Raw genomic sequence first — 18,579 nt, forward strand, 5'->3', positions numbered from 1 at the left:
AATAAAGTAGTGCAAAAATAAATTTTACTTTATAAAATTTAGATTACTATTAAAACCAGATCCAGACACACTAGGTTACTTAAATCAATGCTCTGCATCACTTGCCATCAGGGAAATACAAATCAAAACCACAATGAGATCCCACCTCACACCAGTGAGAATGGGGAAAATTAACAAGGCAGGAAACCACAAATGTTGGAGGGGATGTGGAGAAAGGGGAACCCTCTTACACTGTTGGTGGGAATGTGAACTGGCGCAGCCACTCTGGAAAACTGTGTGGAGGTTCCTCAAAGAGTTAAAAATAGACCTGCCCTACGACCCCGCAATTGCACTGTTAGGGATTTACCCCCAAAGATTCAGATGCAATGAAACGCCGGGACACCTGCACCCCGATGTTTCTAGCAGCCATGTCCACAATAGCCAAACTGTGGAAGGAGCCTCGGTGTCCATCGAAAGATGAATGGATAAAGAAGATGTGGTTTATGTATACAATGGAATATTACTCAGCCATTAGAAACGACAAATACCCACCATTTGCTTCGAAGTGGATGGAACTGGAGGGTATTATGCTGAGTGAAGTAAGTCAATCGGAGAAGGACAAACATTATATGGTCTCATTCATTTAGGGAATATAAAAATTAGTGAAAGGGAATAGAAGGGAAGGGAGAAGAAATGGGTAGGAAATATCAGAAAGGGAGACAGAACATAAAGACTCCTAACTCTGGGAAACGAACTAGGGGTGGTGGAGGGGGAGGAGGGCGGGGGGTGGGGGTGAATGGGTGACGGGCACTGAGGGGGGCACTTGACGGGATGAGCACTGGGTGTTATTCTGTATGTTGGCAAATTGAACACCAATAAAAAATAAATTTATTATTAAAAAATAAAATTAAATAAAAAAAAAAATAAAATTTTAAATCTTCAAAAAAAAAATTGAACCATTCAGCTTATCCCACCAAAACCCAAAGACAAACAAAAAACATAATGTGGAAAAAAAATTAAAAAAAAAAAACAAAGACATAATGTGGTTTTCATGAAAATGAGAAAGTACTGAGTCATTTTGCCTGTTTTTATACATTTCTGTCAATATTGCATTACAATAAGATACCATCATGTTCTTCACAGGGCAATTATAAAGTTTGTTTTTCAATTTTTACAGACTTCCTAAAGGCTTCTCTTAAATATTTCACAACAAAATTATCACTTTAAAAGTATATCATATATCATATATATTTTTTTTTACATTTTGTATTTCAGTTGTTAACTAATCTAACTCCAGCAGATTTCTATGTAATTTGAGGAGTTCTACAATGTTCTTTTTACTAACAATGAGATCTTGTAACTTTTTCAAGATCTACACTTAATCCCTGCAACCCATTTGCACTAAATTTGCATTAGGTTGCTGCAATCCAACAATCATCTAGAGATTTATTTACAAAAACTTTGCTGATATGGGAAGAAATAGATGCTATACAGAGAATGTTGTTTGGGGTCAGATGTTGGGAACTAGTCCGATAAATGCTCAATATATTTGTGCATGTTTTCCTATTATGCCAATTTTTTTCATGCAGATTTGTAAGTTTGGGATCTTATAATTATGACAGCTTGTTCACTTCTTGCAATACAGACCCAGAAAGTTTGAATGACTTGCCTGAGGGACACAGATCAAATGTTAGACAGCAAACCTATGTATTCTTAATCCATATTATTTTAAAACACCATAAGGAAGGAGAATGTAGACATGGTCTCAGACATTTCATCCAATCCCAGCATAATAGTTCTCTACTCCACAGACCACATAAACTTAATCCTTTATTTCTCCTTTGTACAATGCATAAATTTGATTAATTTATGATCTGATATATTTTTATTATAAATAATAGGAAAATAGGCTTTGGTTTAGTATAATAAAAAATGTCCTGTCATCTTAGTAAATACTGAGTGACTTACAAAATAATATTTACAAAATCTTTTTATGTTTTTGAAAAATTAGTATACACTTTTAGTATATGGGAGTTAACATTCTGCTGTAATATACATGGTGAACATGATGGTTGCTTGGAACATTTCACTGTCCTCAAGAGGGACATGGTAAAATAAAATTGCTATTCTACTTGCGACCATGCTCTGCTGTAAATAAAGCACATTGAACTTTATAGTCAGAAGAGAGGGTTTATTCTGAATTGGACTCATTAACCAGAGCTTGAGATAAATCATTATCTTTTGACTCCTAGCTTCTTCACTTGTAAAATAATGATGAAAGCAGGGTGACTTCAAAAGCTCCTTCACTTTCCTTGATCATACCATTACACAATTCATTTTCTGAATTTAAAAGAGCCACACGAGGAAGGAACCACCTCATACAGGTATGTAAAATAAATTGAGTATAAATTGACTCAGCCTTTTGGATTTGATAGGACACTATCTAAATATACATACTCTTTGAGCCAGCAATTCCATTTCAAGGAGCCTAACCTACTGCAATACTCCCACAAGAGCATGAGAAAGTATGCGCAAAGATAATGGCCATAGCACTGTTTGCAACAATGAAGGACTGGAGGTAACTTATATATCCATAAATAGGGTAGCAATGATCGTGTCATCCATATTCTAGAATACTGTGATGCAGAATTACATGGAAATTAACCATGAGCAATATGTGTGTATCTGAAAAAGACTACATTGAAAAATTCTATATTAGAGATTCATTCAACTTTTGTTAAAAAATCAAAGTTCATATTTTCAGAATATAGATTTTAAATATATATAAGCAAATATCTACATGCACATATATGTGAATATATACTTTTATAAGTATACATGTGTATCTCTACATATTCTTTCAGTAGTTTATGTACACATGGTTAATGTACAACAAAAATTTTACACCTATAATGAGGACTTCTCTTTAAATAGCACCTTTTAAAAAATAATAAAAATAATAGCACCTTTTTTCTAGTTAATGAACTCTTAAGATGTTGACCTAATTCTTTTCCTAAATATGCCACGTAAAAATTCTTTAAAAATAATGCATTTTAGGTGCCTGTATAGAGCAAATACACAAAATGAAAGTGTTGTACAAAATGTCAACAGTAGATGGTACACACTTGCTCTTCTTAAACCAGCTTTGCTGTTTGAAGAAAATGAACAACCACCAAATAAACATACAAAACCCATCTAAATCATGAACAGTTTAACAAATGAGAATTCTTAAGAAATAATGAAATAAGTCAATAATCCCAATCTAATTTCTTATAAGTGATCTTCTACCATTGCAGAGTTTGGTTTCAGAATTGAGTAAAAACAATGGTAGCAACAAAATTCCAAAATTTTCATCACTATACCACAAAAACTACTAACAGAATGCTTGTCAGAAGTCAGCTGAATGTCATTAAAGGAGTCTGTGGTGCATAACGAGACCCAGCTTTGTATGACCCTATTATCACGTCTAGGTGGATGATACTGGAGAAAGATGGGAAAAGAATATAACCAAAGTTACAGTGACAGTTTTTTAATTCTATAAATTCACCATTAATGAGGGCCCTACTTATGACAAAGGACCTCTGTTTCAAAATAATCCTTCCCTCTTTAACTCAAAACTACTTCATCATGAGAAGGGAAATCCAGAAGTGGTCTCAAACAAAGCTGCAATCTTACTTTCAGCAATAGCTATATTCTTTTTAAAATTTCACTCCTGGGTGGGGGGGCACATGGGTGGCTCAGTGGTTGAGCATCTGCCTTCAGCTCAGGGAGTGATCCATGATCCCAGGATCAAGTTCCACATCGGACTCCCTGTAGGGACCCTGCCTCTCCCTCTGCCTCTCTCTCTGTGTCTCTCATGGATAAATCAATAAAATCTTTAAAAAAGTAGCATAAAATAAAATAAAATTTCACTCCTGGGGCTCCACACCATAATTCCTAAAACAAAATCTCTGAAGATGGCCAAAGGCCTTGATGAATCAGTGGTTCTTTCAATAAATCATATTCATTCATGAGTTCATGACTTGAAGCTTTTTTAGAACTCTTCATCCAATAAGCTGCCTCATCCATTTATAAATATCCTTTTTATATTTATAAAAATGTAGGTTTTAAATTATGAACTGACCAACTAGAAGAGCCATAGGGTCAAAGGAAATTAAAAAAAATTCAATCTTCAATTTATGTACATTCTTACTGCAGAAATATATTTACTTAAGCAACAAAAAAATGGTTCATTCCAATGTAAAAACATATTTAATTTCGATAAATTCTACAGGATAAATAAGATAGAAATACAAGCTTAAGTAGAAAAAATAATGTAAAATTTCCACCTGCTAATGAAAGCTCATTTGTATATCTTTCCAAATATATGAGGTTGGTATCAAAAAACTGATATTTTTATTCCAGTAGACATGCTTAGAGAGTTATATTAATTTCAAGACGTCAACATGTGCAATATGTTAGACATCAGAGCTTCCCAACTATTTGAACTTTTGATGAAACTATTTCAATGTCAAATTTAAAATGTGTGAGTGTGTATATGGTTTTCAAAGCACTTCTAGAATTATTGTAGGCCATCGCCCTGAACTACAAGTTTACAGAAGACAAGAGGGTTGGCTAGTCTATGCCCTAAAGTGAATGCTCTCCTTCAACAGTATTTGCTTCAAATCATAGACATATATCCCATAGTGCTAAGCCTCTTCATATAATTATAGCTTCCAAGAAAAAAAAATATGTTTGGAAATACTCCTGTTTTAGAGACTATATATGACAAACTAAGGGCTTTTAAGAATTTATTAATTCTTGTAAAAGAAGTTCAAAAATCTGATTTTTAAGTGCATTCATTGTTAGAACTGCTGGTAGAGCTCCTTTGTTTGCCAACATGATTTTGAAAAGTTTTTCCAATGATCATCTGATACGTGATATCAGAATGAATATCCATTTTAATATGGGTCCATGCAAATTTGAAAGTAGGTTGGAGAGTATTACTCATAAATACTTTAATAGACTTTTTTAAAGCTAATTTTTAATTATTGATGTTAAAGCTATGTGAGGTGGTCCCTGCGTTGCCTACTCCTTTGCTAGTGATAATTGAGTGTTTAAGTGACTTTGTAATTTGTAAACCCATTCCCAAATTTGTCTTTAAAAACTACATGTGATGACTTGAGAATATTTTAATTTGATCCTTAGCCATAAGGCAAATTTCCTGAGCACTAGTACTTACCCTCTGTTACATTTTGCTATTTCATCAAACAGAAGTTTCCACCGAGGACGTCCAATAAAAAGTCTTGAATTCAGTGCTTGATATTTTTCTCCAATTATCTTCTGCAAAAAAGAAAGCACTATATTTTATATGACCCAGAATTGGATGAATAACCCATTTCTCTAACATCATTTCTACTGGTGCTGTGGCTTCCTACCAAATTGCTGTGATATCAAGACTATAAGTATTAAATGGCAAGCAATTAAGTACAGTCATTTTGAAGCATCATTTCCTTCCTCTTTTCCTTTAAAATTCATTATCTTCTTGAATGCCATTATTACAAATGGCTGATTTTCCTAGACTTCAGTTAGTTGCTTCATTTTTAACAACTGCAATGTTAAAGAATGCATTTTAACTGCCTACTCTCAAAATGGGTGCAGCACAATAACTTTATTGAAGTGTTTTTTACACTGCAAATACAGTTGTCTTATTTGGTTCATTATATGAGTAAAACACTACAAATTGTCATCATAAATTTGGGGAAATGATCCCAAACAAGACAGTCTAAGACAGAAGAGCTCCAAATCTTGGGTCTATAAACAAATAGCTTCTAATGGGCTGGCGTTTGCAATGAACAGAACATTAGATCTGGATCAACAATGAAGGGTCAGTGAGAAGAGGGGACAAGTGTCTGAGTCCCAGGTTGACAAACTGAGAACCAATGCGATTTATGCTCCATACCTTAATTATAGCCATACCATGAAGAATAATGTTATTGACTTGCTTCACGAGAATAGTAAAATGAAATATTTTTTTACATACCAAGTAAGGTAGAAATATGACTAAAAAAATAGGGTTAGATTAGTTTTGAAGTAACTGACAAGCATTCATGTTTTGTATCCAAAATATTATGGAAAATGTATAATGGAAAATACTAAAATAAAACTTGCGAAAGCATTCATGCCCAGATTTACACACCTACGTAGCACTTCAGTGTCATCTGTAAACATCAGTTTCTTCATCTATAACATGAGTATAGCACTATCATCTTGGCACTATCTACCTCTTGGATCTGTTGGAATTACACAAGATAATGAATATGAAATGCTTAGCACGGTGTGTTGCACAGTAAGAAAATAACACATGATGGATACTACTACATTTTTAGTTTCCCTTAAAGAAAAATAAGCACGTGATGGATACTACTACATTTTCAGTTTCCCTTAAAGAAAAATAAGCTTAACTACATATGACCGTATCTTGTCTCTGCACATAAAAATTCCCCTCGATGAACATAATCATGAGACTGTTCACTTATGGTCCTATCTCTAGAGGTAAAGGATTTGAAACAACAGTGAAAAGGAGAGATGAATGCAAAGGTCTGTACCAGCTCCCTGTGAGGAGGACAAATGAAAGGCAGAACACAGTTGGCTTCAAGGACAAGCCATGGGTTTTTTGGACACACTCCAAAAGAGGCCTTCCTCTGGGAAACTTCTCTTTGAACCACCTGCAGAAATTTTCTTCCAGCACAGCCCCTACTGTAAATCTTCTATTATCAAGAGGCCTGTTTAATTTATAAAAACATCTAACTACATACCTGTATCCCATCTGTTTGACTGAGGTACAGCTGGATGTTGACATAGTCAGGTCTGTTCTCTTGCCAAAACTGAGAGGACATAAAAGTAAATAGACATGAGAATTTTCTCTGTATGCTCAGACTGTCTCCTATTCTAACATATGTGATTCTACAGTTTAAGATGTATCTTGTCTAATCACAGTCAACATTTACAAGCAATATACATACCAGATGCTAATATTAATAACCTATGCCTCCTGACAGAATTAGTGTAAGCAGTAGGAGGAGGAGCGATAAGGGAAGAGTAGATGGTAGTAGTATAAGAGAATAATTCTGTTATCTTTATCGATATAAAATCAAGCATACTAAATACAACATTGATATTACCTGAAATCCTTCCATATACATCTTAATTTATTCTCCAAGAGTCTCTAAATTATGGCCAAGAGCTCACTCATAAAGAATATGATTTTCTTAAAAAAAAAAAAAGGAAACCACAATAATAGTATATAATATGCATGCTAGGAATCACAAAAAAACAAAACAAATAAAAACAAAGACAAAAGGCTCAGTTCCTGTTTCTGCCTTGTTCCTTCTCAGTACTGGTTTTCCTTGTACAAAAATGTATGGGGCAGGAAATACCACCTGTCAAAGAAAAAATAGTCTGGAAAAAATCTCAAACATTTCAATACCTTGAAAAGTAAAATAAGAAAAATATTATCTGGAGGAAAATAAACTCAACAAAGGTGGTAAAAGAGTTGTTGTCATCCCTATACACTTCTTTTTTTCCTTTTTTCTTTTCATTCAAAAATCAAACTACTAATAATTGACCTGATTCTGACTGGCTCCTGACTTCTCAAATCTATTCTTTTAAAAATATTTTTGCACCCAAAACTAATGTTACACTATATGTTAATTAACTGGAATTTAAACAAAAACTTAAATTTTTTTTTAAATTTTAAAATATTAAAAAAATTACATAAATATTATTTGAAATAGTTAAAAATTTATGTATTTTTTTATTTTTATAAGTATTTTTCTTAGGGCTTCCTTTCACCACCCTGACATAAAGAGAAGCTGAAAGATAAGGACCAAGCATCAAAGGTGGAAGAAGAGGAGAGGAAGCATGGTCGGCTCCTTAGAGAACAGAGAGGAGGTGCGAGGTATGGATCTGAGTGTCTGAGGTGACAGGACTTTTTCAAAAGCCTAACCATTTCTAGAGCATAAATCGGCATACTGGGCTTGCTTGAGATGGTAAGGTTTTGCTGGACTTTATTGCAGCAAGATCAACTGATTTAAAGTACTGTTTCTGTATAGTGTAATGATGTTCATAGCAGCATTATCTACAAAGCCAAACTATGGAAACAGCCCAAGTGTCCATCGATTGATGAATAAAGACATGGTGTATATATGTACAATTGAATATTACTCAGCCACCAAAAAGAATGAAATATTGCCATTTTTAATGATGTGGTTAGAGCTAGAGTCTTACGTTAAATGAGGGAAGTCAGATAAAGACAAATACCATATGATTTCACTCACTTAAGAAACAAAACAAATGAGTAAAGGGGAAAAAAAAGGGAGAGACCAAACATGAAACAGACTTTTATCTATAGAGAATAAACTGATGGTTACCAGAGGGGAGGTGGGCACAGGGAAGGGTGAAATAGGTGATGGAGATTAAGGAGCTCACTTGTTGCGATGAACACCTGGTGATATATGGAAGTGTTGAGTCACTAAGTCATATTCCTGAAACTGTATGTTGTATGTTAGCTGTATGTAGCTAACTGGAATTTAAATAAAAAACAAAAGTAAATAAATAAATAAATAAAGTAAAATGAAATTTTAAAAATGACATATTGTGACTCAAAGTAGAAGTTTCAGGAATGCAAAAAAGTCACATTGTAAATGGGGGGGGGGTGACTAAGCAGGGTTTCATCAGCCCTCTGGCACCTCTGAGCCCCCTGCAGGTAGCTGACTTATTCTGTTGCCACCACGATCTGGTCCTGAGACTTCTAAGGAGTTATTGACTCATCTAGGCCTCCATTTTTTCATTAGGACAATGATGATGGGGTTGAATGCTATCATCTCCCAGATCTCTTTTCAGATCTAAAATGATACAATTTCTGACAGGTGTCAACTCTATAAAATCCCAATAAAGACACAGTTTACTTTTAAGGGTGATGTGATGATTATCAGCTCCCATAATATTCTTAAAATACTAAATTATATCCAAATGCTGCCTCAAGTTAAATCCAAATGCTAAATTCATTCTTAGGTCCTTTCTGAATTGAATCACGGTTTACGGATTTTAATTGTGAAGAAATAGGAATTTCTAGATGCCATTAATGAATAGCACCTCACAAAACACATGGCTTGCATTGATTCTTGTCTTAAATGAACAGGATGCTGTTCTGAAATCAGTCCTATGACTCCTGCAACTGTTTGGTATCCATGGCCCCAAGAGCTATGCAAATTTGGATAGTGTGGGACACCTGGGTTGCTCAGCGGTTGAGCGCCTGCCTTCAACCCAGGGTATGATCCTCAAGTCCCAGGTCGAGTCCCACATCAGGCTCCCTGCATAGAGCCTCCTTCTCTCTCTGCCTATGTTATGTCTGTCTCTCTCTCCCTCTCTGTCTTTCTCTCTCTGTGTCTCTCATGAATAAATAAATAAAATCTTTACCAAAAAAATTTGGATAATGTTTTTTAATGATTTCAATGTCTCCACTTTAACTTACCACTCACTGAAGACAATATCTATGAAAGGCACGATTTTCTCCAAATAAAGGAACAGTGAAAAAAATAGGTATGTGGATCAACACAATCTTGCAAATAGACAAGGCTTGTAGGATCATGCACGAATATTATGGTTTTCATTTTCATTTCTCCTGTCTATACTTTTACTTATTTTTATCACAAATAAAAAATAACAGGATGTGAGTCCTGGGAGGAATTTTACAGATTACTACTAGGAATCACAGCAATTATTTATTAAATGCTTTCAAAATGATAGATACTTTAGATATATGTTAAGGCTAAGTCTCACATTGGGTTTCAAGTGCTATTAGCCTCCTTCACAAATTGGAAGCATAAATCAGGTTTATAGAGGCTAAGTGATTTATCCAAGGACTCGCAGTTCATAGGAAGTAGAATCACTGTTCCATTGTAAATGACAGATTCCAAATGCCTGATGCAGCCCTGATCCCTTATTTTGATTTTCCCAACATGACCTACAGCGGTGAAGTGACTTGAAGCAAGTCACATCGTTAGATACTGGCAGAGCTGGTACAGGATCACCTGACACCTGGCCCTGCACTCTTCAATCACCAGGTTGGACAATCCGGCCAAGCAAGATCTACCTAAGACTCATTTTTTTCATCATTGCAGATAGTCTGACACCAAGACAGAGTGACTAGGGCAACTAAGATAGCTTTGTCCTCGGCATTCTAGAATGATGTGAAAGACCTCACAGCTGGAACAAGATTGAAAGACTATATTTTCATTTGATTTTCAAAAACAGATTTACCTGCTTTTACACAGACTGTAGGCAACATCACTATGCTTTATTGCTGTTGATCTCTTTCTTTCTCTCTTTCCCCTCACTCATATTCTCTCTCTCTCTCTCTCTCTCTCACACACACACACACACACACACACACACACACACACTGAGCTTGGTAACCCAGTTACAAACACATCATCCTCAGAGGCACAACTGAAAGACCAGTGTTCAACCTGCTGATGCCAAAAATCAAAACAGATGCAGAGGTGTGAGTAGAAGATAATCATCACTGTATTATTTATACTAGTTTTAGGGTTTTAATTATTTACTCCATGGAATTCTAAAGGTAAAGCACATCCATCAAAAAAACTTGAAATGGAAAGAATACATAAATCTTAAAGATTCAACTCCTGTGAAGGTCCAGCCACTTAACATTCTTTTCTTTTCTTTATTCCTTTCCTTCCCTACTACAAAAAAGTACAAGTTCTGTATATCAGTTCAAGAAAGATTAAAAATTAGAAAAACAAAGGTAGAATTAGGAAATCCCAGAAATAATATAACTGGTCAATAATCACAGGAAGAGAGTTTTTTTTTTTTTTTTTTTTTTGGAAGAGAGGTTTAACCCCACTAGCATTGAGAAGAAAACAGAATGAGATCTCACTGTTTGAGACTGGCAGAAATTTAAGATATTGGTAATAAAAGATTTTAGAATAAATGTCTCTCATACTCTTTGGTATGGAAGCTGTTTTATTCTCTCTGGAGAGTGTTTTGTCAGTACACATTAAAAATTTAAATTCATTCACAACTTCCTCATGACCTCTGACTTAGAAAGTAGTCTTGGGGATCAACCCAGGAAAAAATACAAATTTGAGAGTAGTGATTTTGCTCTTCTTGAAAGTTTTTCCTCTGTTAGCCCCAAAGACAGAACTCCCTAATGGTTTTCCTCCCACCTTCCTGGCCAGTCTGACTGATCTTTGTTGACTCTTACTCATCTTTGAGCCTTCAGAAATTGCAGCATGCCAGAGCTTGGTGTTTTCACACACAGTTCTAAGATCTACACTTAGATCAATCTCGCTCAAATCCTTTCAATGTCTTCTCATCCCTCCCTTTATTTTCCCCTCCTGATTCAGCAGGTCCTAGATCAGTCCCAGGAATCTGTACTTTTTTTAAAAAAAAACTGTGGTCAAATATACATAACAAACTACTATTTTAACTGTTTTTTTAAGTATGCAGTTCAGTGGCATTAAATACACATTGTTGTGCAGCCATCACTGCCATCCATCTCCAGAATCTTGTCATTTTTTTAAACTGAAACTCCATACCCATCAAATAATAATGCACTATTCACGTCCCCTGAGTCCCTGGCACCCACCAGGGACTGACTGTGTCTATGAACTAGAACTCTCCATATCTTGTATAAATAGAATCATACAATATTTGTCCTTTTATGTCTGATTTAATTCACTTAGTATAACGTTTTCGAGGTTCATACATATTCTATGTCTCAGAATTTCATTCTCTTTAAGGTTGAAATATTATTCCACTATACGTATATGCCACATTTTCTTTATCCATCACCAGGCGTTTGGGTTGTTTGGCTATTGTGAATAATGCTGCTATGAATATCAGTGTTCAAATCTCTGCTTTCAGTTCTTTTGGGTATATCTCTAGAACCTATTTTTTTTTTTTTTGCATAAAATCCAAAGACCTTTTGTAATCCACTTCCTCCCCCAGGAAAGCATACACACCACCTGATTGCTTCTCTTACTACTTGACTCCTTGCTTACTCTGGTTTGCCCACACAGATTTCTTTCATCTTCCTCCCAGCATACTACTATATCAGAGCCCCAGCCTGTGAGTTAGGTCCCTTTCTCCACAAGATTTCCACCTAGTCTGTTCATTCACCTCACTCAGGTCTCTGCTCAAATATTATTTGGGGAGGAATGTATTCCCAATTACACAATATAAATTAGCATGTCCTTGATGGTTTACTTTCTGTTGCTTTATCCACTTTCCTTTCCTCCCTTGCCCTAATCAGAATCAGACATCCTGGGCAGCCCTGGTAGCTCAGCGGTTTAGCACCACCTTCAGCCCAGGGTAGGTTCCTGGAGACCCAGGATTGAGTCCCATGTCACGCTCCCTGCATGGAGTGGAGCCTGCTTCTCCCTCTACCCATGTCCCTGCCTCTCTCTCTCTCTGTCTCTCATGCATAAATAAATAAAATCTTTTTTCAAAAAAAGAATCAGACATCCTATTTATTTATTAGTTTGTTGTCTATCTTCCCCACTTAGGATGTAAATCACATGAGATCAAAAAATTGTTTTTCATTTTGTTCTCCAATGTTGCTCCAGGTCCTACAATAGTTTGTGATTCATAGCAGGCAATGAGTGAATTTTTGATGAGTGACAGAATGACTGAATAAATGAGTATCTGCATAGAAAGACACATATGAGGGGCACCTAGGTGGCTCAGTGGTTGAGCATCTGGCTTTGGCTCAGGGCATGATCCCAAGGTCCTGGGATCAACTCCTGCAAAAGGCTCCCTGGAGGGCGCCTGCTTCTCATTCTGCCTATGTCTTCTCTTTCTTGCTGTCTCTCATGAATGAATAAATAAAATCTTAAGACAAACAAACAAACAGACACATATGATATTCATTGGTCTTTTTTTTTAGATTTTAAATATATATATATATATATATATATATATATATACACACACACACACACATTTATTTATTTATTTATTTATTTAGATACTGCACGAGCAGGGGGTGGGGCAGAGGGAGAGAGAGAATCACAATTAGACTCCATACTCAGCATGGAGCCCAACTTGGGGCTTGATCCCATAACCTTCAGATCATGACCTGAGCTGAAAACAAGAGTCAGACTCCTGACTGAGCCACCGAGGGGCCCCATAATTGCAGTGTTCTTTATAATAAAAAAGTAAATATCCATCATTGAGGAATGGTTAAATTACTAAGTGCTTCCATAGTACAAAATATAGCAATAAAAAGAATGAGGTAACTTTATACATACTATTATTAAAAATGTTCAAGACATAGTGATAAGTTTAAAATAAGCAATTCAGGGGCACCTGGATGGCTCAGTGGTTGAGCATCTGCCTTTGGCTCAGATTGTGATCCCAGGGTCCTGGGATCGAGTCCTGCATTAGGATCCCCACAGGGAGCCTGCTTCTCCTTCTGCCTGTGTCTCTGCCTCTCTCTGTGTGTCTCTCATGAGTAAATAAAATCTTTAAAAATCAAAAAATATAAATCGATAAATAAGCAATTCATAGAACAATACAAATAGTATGGTAGAATTTTGTAGAACACTTGTGAGTTTCCTCTTGATTGGGTGGGGAAAGAAGTACGGGAGAATTTGGTTTATCTGAATTATTTGACAGTTTTCCAAAGAAGGCATACAAATGGCCAAGAGACACAGGTCAAACTCCTCAATATTACTAATCATTGTGGAAATGCAAATCAAAATCACAATGAGGTATCACTTCACATCTGTCAAAATGGCTAGTAACAAAAAGAAGTAAAAGTGTTGGTAAGAATGTGGAGAAAAGAGAATCTTCATGTACTATTGGTGGAAATGCAATCACTGTGGAAAACAGTATAGAGGTGCATTGAAAAATTAAGAATGGAAATACCGTATGATCCAGTAATTCCACTACTGGATATTGACCCACAGAAAATGAAAACACTAATTTGAAAAGATATATGCACACCTATGTTTATTGCAGCATTATCTACAACAAGCAAGATAAGGAAACAACCTACGTGTTTACTGATATATGAATGGATAAAGAATATATATGTATACACACACACAAAAGAAATAAATCTTGTCATTTGCAATAATATGGATTGACCTAGAGGGTATTATGCTAAGTGAAATACGTCAGAGAAAGACAAATACTGTATTATTTCACTTATATGTAGAGTCTAAAAAACAAAACAAACACACATACAGAAATAGGGTCATAAATACAGAGAACAAACCGGTTCTCAAAGGGAAGGGGGGCAGGGGGATTAGTGAACCAGGTGAAAGGGACTGAGAGGAACAAGCTTCCAATTATGAAATAAGTAAGTCACAAGGATGAAAATTACAGCATAGGGTATATAGTCAATAATATATTATGATAACTTCATATGGTGACAGATTATAACTACATGTGGTGAGTGGTCTGTAATGTGTAGTGGTTGATTCATTATGTAGTACACCTCAAACTAATATACTTCTGTATGTAAGTATACTATGATTTACAAGAAAAAGGAAAAAAATGCAGCAAATATGCCTATGTATTGCTTGTATAATTTGAAAAAATAAAGATACGTATATCAATAAACAAAGGGTTATGTGTAAGATAGATGAAGAATGCCTGTTTTTATCTCTGTAAGAAATAAAATTTAGAATTTATGATTTTTGAAATTCTGCCAGAGTGCCAAAAGTCTGGTGATGGTCCATTTGTAATACGAAAGGTGGAAATAAGAGATTAGTGCTAACAGAAAAAAGTATGGAAAGTATAGTAGCAATCTGCTGATTGCCCCGTCTTGTCTTCCGTCACCACCCCATATGCAGACATCATCAGCCATATGCCTGTAGTTCTATGTTAAAGTACTCTATGCTAACAAATATTAGCATTTTTATGTAAAACATATCATAGATATACACACATTCCATTGATACCTGAAAATATGTGTACTAAATTATTAATATGCTATGTCCCTACTTGTAAGTTTAAGAGACTTATCTCCATTATTTTCTGGTTTATTCTACAGCAAGCATTGATTGCTTTTGTAATTAGAAAAAAAAATAATTTAAAAAGTTTAAATAGTTTAAAATTTTAAATAATTTAAAACATTTAATTTAAAAAATTGAAAAAGTCAAAACAAACCCAATTTTACCTTGTTATGTAAGACACAGAGTAAGTCTGCAAACCAGCGGAAGGACTGGATGTCTCTGCACACCCAAATAAAATACAGTCTTCTAAGCTTGTATGGTTTCCAGTCATCCCTTTAAAATTAAAAGAACACTATAGTGATGAGGATGGCAAAAAAAGTTAAGAATCCCTGTATCTTTGAAAATTTACTTTTTATTTACTAATGAAAAACCAGTCATTTATTTTTATCATTTTTGTCATGTCATTGCACTTACCATAAGTCCCAAATGAATTTAGAATGTAATGTACTGATTCAAGAGCAAGATATACTCCATGAGTTAAAGTGTTTATATTTGTTTATATTTGTGGCTATTACATGCATATCACCTATTTTCAGTTGAAAGCAAGAAACTAAACTCCTGGATGAGACTATGAGCCCTCTGTCTCAGAAAGTTCTGTATTTTCAGTAAATTCTATCACTCAGCCAGCTCCAGTGATCATTAGTTCATGCCCCTGTCTCCAGGCAAAACGAGCCAAAACCATTCCAGAAAGCTGGTTGTTTATCCCCTTCTTAATAAACATTAAAGAGATGTAACAGTCACCTACTATGTAATGCATTCCAGTGACTCGTAATTCCAAGTCTGGATTCCTATTTATAATTATGAAGTCAGTCTGAGGTTAAGAAAATATTTTCTCTTTTTCTCAACTTTAAATATGTCTGAATAACTCACAGTATGTTTTCAGAAACAAATGATTTTTGGCTTGAAATATGGTTATTTTTCTAAGAACCTCCAAAAAGTCCCAAATTTGTAACACGTATTTAAAATTGAAATAAAATATCATTCAAACACATCATTTCAATTTTATTATTTCCTTTTTAGCACTCTATAAAAGACTTTTAATGCAAATTGTGCCTTCTCGAAAGATGAACAGAATAGATTTGAGAATAATTTCCTACTGTTGTTTTGCTTGTGATTTCATGACAATATTAATCCATTAAGTTTTGCTTATAATCCTAGAACTAAAATAACTGCAATAGTATTTCCTACGTAAGCAAGCTTACATTTGAAAGTTCTATTCTCCAGTCTGTTATAAATTTGCTGAGTAACAGACCAAGTAATCATGTGCTCATTCGTCATCTCCCCAGCAAAGCTTTTCCTGACCATATGGCTACAATGACCCTGGCCCTTTATTCCAAAATCCCATTAATCTCTCTCTTCTTTTTATCAGAGTTCTAATACTTTCTGAAATACTGTTAATTATGAATTTCTTACTGGTTTATTTTTTACTGCTCCATCTGAATATAAGCTTTTTAAAGGCAGGGACTCTGTTTTATTCATAGCTGTCCCTATAGGATGGATTGGCATACAGGTGCTTAACAATATTTGCTGACAGAATGGATGAGGAGTGCCCCTTACCATTTATGAGGAAGAATAGGAATGAAGGCTAGTGTAATGGCTTTAAGAGGGCAGAGGAATGCCTGCTTATGATATTTTACAAGACACCATGCTGAAAGCCATCGACCACACCATGAGAATCCTTGAATTATTACCCTCATCTATCAGTAAATGGAATCCCATGAACAACAAGTATAGTAGTCCCTCCTTATCTGTGGTTTCACTTTCTGTAGTTTTAGTTACCCATGGTCATCCATGGCTGGGAAGCAGATGATTCTCCTCACTTCATATCATCACACAGGCATTTTATAATCTTACCTCATCGCAAGAAGAAGGGTGAGTACAGTACAATATATTTTGAGGAAGAGAGACACCACACTCACATAGCTTTCCTCATAGTATATTGTTATAATTGCTGTTTTATTTGTTATTGTTGTTAATTTTTTACTGTGCTTAACTTATTAGTAAAACTTTACCACAGACATGTATGTATAGGAAAAAATATAATGTATGTAGGGTTCAGTACTATCTGCAGTTTCAGGCATTCCTGGGGATCTTGGAACATACTCTCTATGCATAAGACGGAGGGTTACTGTAGATAAATTTTATGAGGAATGACCTCATACTAAAAGAGGGATGTTTGAAATAGTGACATTTCTCTATTTCAACTAATAAAATGGATCAAAATGACATACAGCAGGGTGTTGAGTATTGATGCAAATGGAGTTACTCCAATGCCTCCAGCCACACAGAGGCTAACCTCGTAGTTCAATGATTCCTCAAATGGACTCCCAAATGGACCATCAATGTATAGCCTGTGAAGAAGGCAGATAAAGGTGGGGAAAGTTAAAAGAAGTTAAATTAATTCTCTGTGATATACAGCAAACATGCTGATTCTAATTTCTAGGCTTTCTATGGCTCAGGCCTTATTTCATTGTTCTCATACTGATAAACCTAAATGAATACAAAATGCTGCGTATGAACTCTCAAAATTAAAACAAGTACATCTATTTCTCAGTCTTCCCTTTTTGAGGCAAACATTAATTAAAAGTATAGAGAAGTGTATATAGGACCATGACAGATAACTAAGGAGAAGGTAAAGCTCTGATTGTATCATATTACTGCATTTGACTAAATTAAAACCAATTGCTTTATTAAGTCTAAATTCAATAAATAAGGTTTTCTTCAATGGCAAAGTCAGTAGCAGAAATATGTACTGAAACATTTACTCTGTGAACAGAAAAGTAATAGAAAAAAAAAAAAAGAAAGAAAGAAACTGTTTCCCTCTTGCCCTAGTAAGGTTTGTTAGTATAGAAATAACTGGATAACTGGAGAACAATATCAAAGAAGTCTCTACTTCCTTGGGATTGTATATTTAAGTGTGTGCGTGTGTGTGTGTGTGTGTGAAAAATTCTTCTTAACTACAACAGAACCTGCTAATTGTTCATTCAATATTTCCCTTCTATTCTTTCTTGAGATATGTTTTTTAAAGATTTTATTTGTTTATTCACGAAAGATACACAGAGAGAGAGAGAGAGAGAGAGAGAGAGAGAGAGAGAGAGAGAAGCAGAGACACAGGCAGAGGGAGAAGCAGGCTCCATGCAGGGAGCCTGACGTGGGACTTGAACCTGGTTCTCCAGGATCAGGCCCTGGGCTGAAGGCGGTGCTAAACCGCTGGGCCACCCCGGCTCCCCTCCATTCTTTCTTAATAACAAAACATTAATTTATATTCAGGGAAGCAAAGTGCTCAAAACACTACATTTCCCAAACCCCATTGCATTTATTTTCACTGTGTGACTATGTTCTGGTTAATGTAATATAAACAGAAGTACAATTGAAAAAAAACTGGAAGGCTCTCTGCAGAAAACTATGTCAGTTGAAAGTTGTACCTTTTTAATCCCTCCTTTTGTTTTCTTCTTCCTAGTATCTAAAATGTTGACTTGATGGACTTAATACTTATCTTTGATGGCTGTGGAATTAAGAAAGCCTCTATAGACTACCCTGATCCAGCTATCTTAATGTGAAAGATATCTTAAAG

General features: G+C 35.2%; 1 protein-coding gene across 5 annotated transcripts in view; it reads right to left on the bottom strand.

The window, feature by feature from the left end:
- Positions 1-18,579, bottom strand: part of NOX4 (NADPH oxidase 4) — a 167,301-nt gene that overhangs the window by 12,787 nt on the left and 135,935 nt on the right. For all 5 annotated transcript variants that reach the window (XM_055320778.1, XM_055320777.1, XM_055320776.1 and 2 more), the window contains 4 exons: positions 17,237-17,356; positions 15,170-15,278; positions 6,777-6,845; positions 5,201-5,301 (listed from right to left, as the gene is read on the bottom strand). In XM_055320778.1, the coding sequence (XP_055176753.1) occupies positions 5,201-5,301; positions 6,777-6,845; positions 15,170-15,278; positions 17,237-17,356 (399 nt within the window). The remainder of the gene's footprint in view (positions 1-5,200; positions 5,302-6,776; positions 6,846-15,169; positions 15,279-17,236; positions 17,357-18,579) is intronic.

This window comes from Nyctereutes procyonoides, unplaced genomic scaffold (genome assembly GCF_905146905.1).
Source record: "Nyctereutes procyonoides isolate TBG_1078 unplaced genomic scaffold, NYPRO_anot_genome, whole genome shotgun sequence".
Classification (NCBI taxonomy): Eukaryota; Metazoa; Chordata; class Mammalia; order Carnivora; family Canidae; genus Nyctereutes; species Nyctereutes procyonoides.